The sequence below is a fragment of the Camellia sinensis genome, chromosome 5, assembly GCF_055761805.1.
Source record: "Camellia sinensis isolate YWXY chromosome 5, ASM5576180v1, whole genome shotgun sequence".
NCBI lineage: Eukaryota > Viridiplantae > Streptophyta > Magnoliopsida > Ericales > Theaceae > Camellia > Camellia sinensis.
In genome coordinates this window covers 125,743,377-125,752,331 of record NC_138965.1, presented here as the reverse complement: position 1 = coordinate 125,752,331, position 8,955 = coordinate 125,743,377, and the positions used below count along the sequence as shown (strand labels likewise).

The following is an 8,955-nucleotide window of genomic DNA, read 5'->3' as shown; positions in this document are numbered from 1 at the left end:
ATATGAACCATATATCCACATCATACCAATTCAAAAGAACCATCTTAACTTTCATGATAGAGAGATCAGAAGCTGCTTTTCTGGCTCACAGATGTTCATTGCTGACCACTGCAAGCCTAACCTTGCATAGCCTCAATCTGTGGATCTCGAACCCTTTAACTGTGTTTAGATCTTGGATTTATTAAACAAAAAACAAAAATACACTTCGGATAGCTCAATATAAAAACTATATATAACAATCTGCAGTTTCCCAGTATGTGAAATCTGGGTACACTTACATGAGCATGATAGAGTAGCACGAAAATATACAAATACCTTCAAGAAAAAACATAATATGATGTGTCGGCAGACAACAAAATCAGCAAGAAACAACAAAGAACGAACTCATTCACAGCATGCTATCAGTCCTAGCTGGCAGACGCCGGAAGAAATTGATCGGCGCGGACGGCAACTTATGTCGAAACCTCGGATGCCTCATCACATAAAATCCGGCAATGACAATTAGTATCTGGAAAGGAGTTGCATACAACACAAAGGTGGCAAGAAGACAGAATGTTATGAAAATAACTGTAGCACGCGAATCACGCCAGCTCAGCAATGCCTGACACCGCTCACCTTGTGTAGCCACGTCACCCACCACAGTCTGAATCCTACCAGCTACGCTTCTCAATCGATCATACCTCATCCGAACCAATTCTGCATTTCGCGATGTAGGAAATGTGTCAAATTCCTCATCGAGTTCATCAGGGTGCACTGCTTCAGCATAGGAAATTCTAGTGTTCATGTGGGGAGGGTATTTTGGGCGGAATCTGTAATTCCAAAGCCCGATTAAGAACATGTACAGAAACACCGTGGGAAAGATCAGTTCTGGGAAATAGACGAGCAACGCGAAGAGAACGTGTACTAACACGGTCGTGATCGGTGTCTTCCATGCACAAACTTCCCCAAACCATTTCCAAACGGAAATTAATCCATTGAAAACAGACATTAGACGGTAAAAGTTTGCTTTGCTCCGCCTCATGCTCCAAAGATGTGAATTTGCATCGGTCATGTACTCAACTACTTCCCTCCTGAGAGGGGGTTCAGACCGGTTAAGCCGGGCTGCAACAATGTTGACAGCTTGGTAACGAAGCTGCTCGAGCTGCATTACACTCAACGGCCTCACATAGTGCATTTTTGGCAATAAGGGTCGCGAGTATATATACATCATGTTCATCATTGACACGCACGAAAACCGAATTGCCAAATGTAACTCGCCCATTTTCTTTACTCCGGAAGGGTGAAGAACTAGCAATGGATATGAATGGGTATAAACACGGCCAGTTTCAAGAGTAGAGATCCGTATACGAACCTTTCCAATTTTTATGTCCCTGTGAGTACCATTTATGTCACCAAGGTGACTGTTATCAAAAACCCCCACGGTGAGGACTGTGGCCGGATCATAAACCTCCCAAGTGTACTGCTCATTATATTTTGGGCTCAAGCTGTCGATGATTGTCCTTGTTCGAACCCATTTGTGACCATACTTTGCTACACAATATGTGTCCGATGTACCCTTTCCATCTCTTGTTTTCATCGGATGGAGAGCAGTAACATTTAAAATACCAAGTTCCAACATACCAATTGGTGACTTCCAGAGCTGTTTCGCTGAGGGCCGGAGATCACTGCTGTACTGAGTTGACTCATCAAGCACATGGTACCCCCCATCAAGGCAGACGCGAAGATGAATCCTACTAGCAAACTTATCCTTATCTTCATCTTTCTTTGACTGTTCCACATCACCCGAACTCCATCTCTGGAGGTTGAACCACCGGGAATGGAAAACCCGATCATCAACACGCCTTTCGATAGAGTGCAATGGTATTATGACCTTCCCAAGAATCTCATCTTTGTTGGGCGCAACACGGTCTTCAACTGTAAGGAATAAATGATCTTCAAAGGGTTCAGAGGCAACAAACATGAGATCCTCATTCCAGAGTGCATTCATTGTCCGAGCCTGAACAGGTTTCGTCTTCAAAACCTGGTTACCAATCACTGCCTTAACATATACATCAGGAAACCGAGTCTTTTCAGCTACAACCAAGTCTTGTACCTCAATCACATTAACCCGGACATACCATAATCTTGGGGACTGGTAGACTTTGGAGCGGATATGTGTCGAGCCCAGTGAGCTATCAATAGAAGAGGATGCATCCGAATGCCAAGCATCAGGAAAAGCCTCATCAGCTTGTGTGCCGATCCAAACAGCAAGCATTAGTTCCCCCCTGTTTTTCTCCCCATGCTTGTCTCCAAGACGATACCATTCTGGAGCCAACGGACTATCTGGAGGGACCCGTGTTGGGACCTCATTAAGATCAAACCGAACAATCCCAACAAAGTCATCTTTCACCATATCTTTATCCTTAACGACAACATCCAAGCTCGAGGATTGGAGTCTCTCTTTCGAAAAGGCAAACACCACATTCCACTCAGGGTAATGGTTTTTCTCAAGGTGCTTTGTGATTCCTCTATAGTTCCCGACTCTGACTTCAACAAAAGGATCAACGCCCCCAGTCAAATCCTTGGAGTGAAGGTCACGGGCTTTCACAACTCTCACAAAAAGAAAGTGCATTGGTTCAACAAGATCATAAGTACTGCTCGGTTTGTCTGCACGTATAACTCGGCCACCAACAATTCGTCCCCCTCCAAGAAAAGGGCTCGTCTCTTTAAGTGCATATTCAGCTGGCTGCGAAGACGAACCAGAGTACATGCGCACAATACTACGAGCCTGTGGCTCAGCCCTCATCTCATCAACTCCATAATTCACTGATTGATGGGTCACTGAAGCAGAAGACTGATGTGGTTGTTTCGGCTGTTGGTTTGGCTGGCTTGTGTTTGGCAGATGATGAAATGTGTGTCTAGGCTCAGTTTTGTTGCTAGAAAATAGGTTTCGGAAAAAACTTGGGCGTTGTTGAGCAGGTGCGTGAACTTGGGTCGAGTATGAATTTGTATGCACAGAAGATTCCATTTCAATTGCAGGAAGTGGATTTGAAGATTTAATGGAAGGATCATCAGTAATAAAAACTTTCAAACCAAGCTCTCCGCTTACATGTGAGAAAATGCCCCGTTTTTCTAAAGGGTAGTGCAAAACAACAGCGTCAAAGTGGGGGACAAATGCGGTCGATGTGATCCTAACCTTACCTAGGAAGGATTTGGATTGCGTATTGTTGAAGACATAGGCTTCAAGAGGGAGGTAAGATAACTTGTTTGGATCTGAGACATTGAAATAGAAAGTTTCATTCCAAACGGGGTTGAGATCTTTTTCTTTGACAGTGGTGCGGAATTTCATATTATCGAAGTGAAGCTCCACAAAGGTACTAGCTGAGCCCTGCCCATCTTTGGGCAAGAGGGTGTGAGCGCTCACAACCTCCACCCCTAACTTCAGATTGCTCATGGAGGTTTATCAGCACAAATTTTTGAAAAATGGGTGTATAAGCGTATGAAGTGATCTGCTACCAATGAGTGATAAGAAGCGAGTGTTACCTGAAAAGCAAGGACTGAAAGGGTCATTAATGGTAACTGCAACAATCACAACACACGCACATGCACACAACAACAATCGAAACAACCTCTTGCATCAATATACAAAGAAAGCTAAGACAACATAGTCAGAAGTGACTATCAAATAAACAATGACAGATAAGACATGCATAGAGAAACTACTGGTAGACATTTATGTACTGCAGCCACAAACTGGTAAGGGAGAAAAATAAAAAAGAAAAAACAATTTCACAGTTGACACAAGAAACAAAGTTCTAGAAATACCAATCTAACAATCAGAAGTTAAGACAAACCCATGTTATCAATTACCTTTTTTCAAGAACAACAATCTATATCTAGAAACTTTCAAAGCTCAAATCTGAAAGCCATAGAATCTTACCGAACTCAACATAGTCTCAACGCAATTATACCAAAATTAAATTCCTGTGTCTCCTTTACTGTTAAGAGCCAGATTCCATTAAATCATAGGCTTGAACCATCTCAACCTGAGTGGAAATAATCTTAGGAGTACATACGTTTGGGTCCTAATAAGTGGGCATATTGTCTAATAGGTCCTATGAAAAAAAGGTCAAAAAAATCACTAATTGTAAGTTTTAGCGACAATTTATAAAAATCATGACCAAAAAAAAGTCATTAATTGTCAATTTTAGCAAGATATATAACAAATTGTCACAAAAAAAATACTTTTAGAGACAATTTTACCAAGACTTATTTTCAATAGGACTTTATAGGAATTAAGTCCAACTATTAAGACCTATTGGTAGTTTACCCGTACCCATTAAAGGAATTTGCAGCACCTCATCAACAATTTGACCAATAAAATACCTAGTATCAAAAGAGACATATTCATGAAAAATGAGAAGCAAGAAGTTGGGAAGGCATTCACAGCAGGTACAACCACAAGATGTAGATTAAGACCCATGAAGCAAATGAACTCATTTATACTATCAAAAGTAGTTAGGTTTAAACAGTTTCATGTACACAGGTTGGTTGAACTCAGAATTTTCAAGCCTATACTTCACTGACTACAAAAATTAATAATGTCCGACATATGCTAAATTTGTATAAATATCAGAGTAACTTGCAGAGATGATAACATTTGACAATGAAATTCTATTTCTATCGAAGACTCAGTTAAGAGGAACCATCTTCATCACTATTTCAAAACACATAGATCTTATCTCAAATTAGCAAGCTGATTGTCAACCATAATACGGGGACAGCAATCATCACACACAGAAGATCCTATTTCACAAAGTGATTTCATATATCCTTCTACATGGAACAATCATCAACCAGTGATCCATGAATTTGCTGAATTGTCTTTCAAATAGACTATTACATCTAGGAAGAGATTAAAGATCGTACTTCGACCAAAAAAGTTCATATAGTGACAACTAACATCATTTCATGAGCATTAACAAGCACATCTTCAAGAAACATATTGGCTGTGTTTGGTGGAGTTTTGGAAATTTAATTCTACATCTTGGTTTGAGTGTGTTGTTTGGTTACAATTTTCAAACATTGATTCCACACCCACTTTTGAAAACATGTCTACCCAGTCATCCTCCCAAATGTCCCCCGGACATCTGGCCGATTGATCGGAACAGTGTTTTTTTTGGCACCTGTTATTTTTATATTTTAAATAAAAAATGTTTTCGAAATTTTTTTAAAATTTTTTATGAGTTTTGAATAGAATTTTGGATTGTGTGTTTGGTTATAAGTTGTAAGTTTTTTAATCAAATATCATAAGCCACATCAAAAATTTCAAACTCAATTCAAAACTCTTTTCAAAACTCATAGCCAAACAAATTTTCCACATTCAAATCATAATTTCAAAACTTACAAACTCAAAATACAACTCTATTCTCAAATCATAATTCTAAAGTTATACCAAACGCTACCATATATTTTTTGTTTTCTTTTACAATTGCCACTCTTCAATAAACATGTCATTCAAAGTTCAAAAATCTCACAAAACAACTTCCATTTTCTGTAAGCGTGAGTGATGACTGACTTGAATTGTTTCGTATTAAATTTTGATGTATTTAGCTTTACTTTAATTTCCAATGTTGTTCTAAATTTCTTACCGCCATGCACATATTTAAGACAATTATCCAAAATAAAATAAATTTTGAATTATTAAGGTTGTGTTTGGACCAAAGATTTGAGGACAGATACACGAAGGGAAAAAAAAAAAAAAAAAAAAGGGAAGGGAAGGGAAAACTGAACCAAATTTAGCATATATTTCATTCACTTTTCCCTTTATTTTTCCTTTCCCTGCACAAATCCTTTCTCAAATCTTTGGTCCAAACACACCCTAAAAGTGCACTTTAAGAGAAACAAGAAGAATAGACTATAGGCCATATATGATGATCAACTCATGTTGTCAGCCAGACAAAAGGTGAAAGGATGCCAATCAAAGATGGTTGTCTTAACTAATGTGAACCCTTGAGTTACCAATGCCAGATTCGAGTCATATGACCTTTTTTGCCAACATAAACAATGAGAATTCAGCTACAAATGATGAAAGTTACAACAAAGCCACACATCATGGATTAATACATCAAAAAGCAACCTCCATAAGCATCTGAAAAAGTATCTTATTAAAAGGCTGCATATTCAAAGGTGCAGAACCAAGAAAATATCCACATAGTCAAAATAAATAAATGAAAAAAAAGAAAGAAAGAAAGAAAGAAAGAAAGAAAACCAATAAAGAAAAAGAAATATCATGAAGAGTAAAAAAAAATTCTTAAAAAAAGTACAAAGAATCAAATAACAAATAGATGCCTATCTTTTAACAAAATCCTAAAGTCAATTTCAAGGTCTTCAATTTCAAATGATTCACCTAAGACAACCGTAAAATAAAGTCTATATACACACAATTAAACAATGAAATAAGTATCAAGAATTTCTTCTCTGAAAAAAAATAAAATAAAATAAAATAAAAATAAAAAAATTGAGATATGAGCAAATGACTATCTCTAATGGGCCCTATTATACTAAGATATATATTCTTAATATTTTTGTTATAATTTACAGTTTAATTGTGCATGTAGACTTGTTGGAAAATTAAACACACTGGCAAACAAAGTATCTGTTAGAGTAAAAGGTAACAGAATATATTGATGAGCCGATGTTCCATCTTCAAGCAAAACCAAATTTAACTAAGGAGACTAGCCCAATTGGCCAGAACTCATACACCTCATTACAAGGTTAGTGGTTTGAATCTCCCCACCTTTGTGTGGTTTATTAGCCGTGAATTTATTGAGGCTTTCACTCCCACTTTGAGACTTTCGTTGTATTGATAATATGTTGCATTTAATCTTTCATCATTCTGATTGTAATTCATTGGCCTTTATTATAATATCTTACATTAATCAAATCAAAAAATAAATAGCACACGCAAATTTCAGAGACAGATTTTTTTTAATTGAATTACAGGAGGGGGGGGGGGGGAATTAACATTTAGGGTTTAGGGTTTACAAGATCCAGAGAAAAGGGTAAAGATAAAGAATGAAGACCGATGATAAGATTGGATAAACTTGTACAAGATCCAGAGAAAAAGGTAAAGACAAAGAATCAAGAAGACTTTGAATATACATTCAGAAAATTCTCACCAAAAGCTACAACACTTTTAGATATACTTTATCAAACATTTTTGATTATCATGAAATGAAAATTTAGAAAAATGGAACAAACAGCAACAGTGCACAGCAAATCTAGAATCTACAAAGAAATGAACAATTAGATTCCCTAGCGATTCAATTGCTAAAAAGTAGGACAAGAAAATTGTATAATCATTCAATACCCTCAGTTTTCTTGGCAACCAAACAGAGCTTTCAAGGAAATAAAACAAATAAATAGACAACTAAAGAATGAGCAAAGAAAAGGGTCCCATGATCTGTTTGTTTCCCGAGAAAAATAGTTCCATGGATTTTTTCTTCTTCTTTTTTCCAGAAAAGGGAAAATTTCCTTCAAGGCTCCAGTAATCTACAGTCGCCAAGAAGAAACTATTTTCTAGAAAGAAAAAAAAAAAAAAAAAAAAAACACTACAATTTATTTTTTATTTTAGTAGAAATTGAAGTTTCAACATAAAAATAAAAATAAAAACAAAACAAGAGTTAGCTTGTGGTGAAGATTTGCTTATTAACTAAAAAAAATAAACAATTTTTCAAGGATTCAATGACTTTGATAAAATAAAATTATCATTAAAAAAAATCCATCAAAAACTTAATCCATAATAATAATAATAAAAGTCCTCAAAGCACAGAAAGAACACCAAAATCAAACTACTGAGAGAAAAAAAAATTACCTATTTTCGATCTTTGTCAATTGTTTTTTATATGAATTTCAGTTCACAAGCTGAAGAAAAGCATACTTGTTTTTAGAGAGAGACAGAGAGAGAGAGAAATATATGTGAATGTGTGTATAGAGAGAGAATACAAATGAATGATGGTTCACGGATTGTTCAGAGAAAGAGTTGGGTGAGAGAGAGAGGGAGAGAGAGAGAGTTGGAAAATGAGATATTAAACTGGTCCACCCAACACAGATCAGTCCACTTTACCATCAGTTTCTAGAGAAATTATATTTTGCCCCAGGGGCAAAGTCATCTGGTGCTCCAGTTTCTGACTGTATTTTATGGTAATTACATCAAGACCCCTAAATTATTAGCTAATATTCTTTCTTTTTCATTTATAAAGAAATTAAAATGTATAAATTTATAAAATAAAAGACTAGATATTAACACCCCGTTTGAGCCGTGATTATTCGTTAGTCCGGGAACACAATCATGTGGTATTTCATGATCGTATGATTGGTGGAAATATGAAGTATTAATAATTTGTGTTTGATAATTCTCTGTATTGATACATTAACATTCTCCTTTATGTGTTTGCTGTAATGGTGTTTTCATCCTCTTTCCTTTGAATCAAAAAAAAAATAAAAAAAAAATAATAATTTGTGTTTGATAATTAAGAAACAACCGTGCTGGGGACCCCCAGTGGGGGTGACCCCCAGCACCCCCAGTCCACATGGGCCCCTGTCATTGGCAGATAGAAAAAAAAAAAAAAAAAAAAAATTCCAGCCAATAAGAAAACACTGGGGTCACTGGGAGTTGAAAAAGTAGGAGTGCAAATCATTTTTGATTAAGAAATATAAAAGGCATAATGAATGGTGGTTAGTAAGAGAATATGGCCACGTAATATTATGAAACTATTATTTTCTCGTTCGATATATGGGTTGGAGCTAAATTAGTTAACAAAAAGACAAAAAAAATTAATTTAGTTAATAAAATAAAATGATAATACATCTAAAACATAATTATATTACTTTTTTCTCATAATCATCAAATTAATTACAAAAAAATTAAAAATTTATCTCAAACATAACTTTTTTTTAACCAAGTTAAAATAG

At 36.1% G+C, this 8,955-nt stretch overlaps 1 protein-coding gene across 2 annotated transcripts; it reads right to left on the bottom strand.

The window, feature by feature from the left end:
* Positions 1 to 210: 210 nt before the first annotated feature.
* On the bottom strand, positions 211 to 8,139 carry LOC114294925 (multiple C2 domain and transmembrane region protein 5). 2 transcript variants are annotated; one of them, XM_028239116.2, is made up of 2 exons: positions 7,856 to 8,139; positions 211 to 3,522 (listed from the first exon to the last, which is right to left on the bottom strand). In XM_028239116.2, exon 2 carries the CDS (start codon positions 3,431 to 3,433, stop codon positions 389 to 391), a length of 3,045 nt encoding a protein of 1,014 aa, XP_028094917.2. In that variant the 5' UTR covers positions 3,434 to 3,522; positions 7,856 to 8,139; the 3' UTR covers positions 211 to 388. The 2 variants fall into 2 exon arrangements, with proteins under 2 accessions (XP_028094917.2, XP_082725858.1); XM_082869732.1 differs by having other exon boundaries at positions 211 to 3,536; positions 7,856 to 8,118.
* Positions 8,140 to 8,955: the final 816 nt, after the last annotated feature.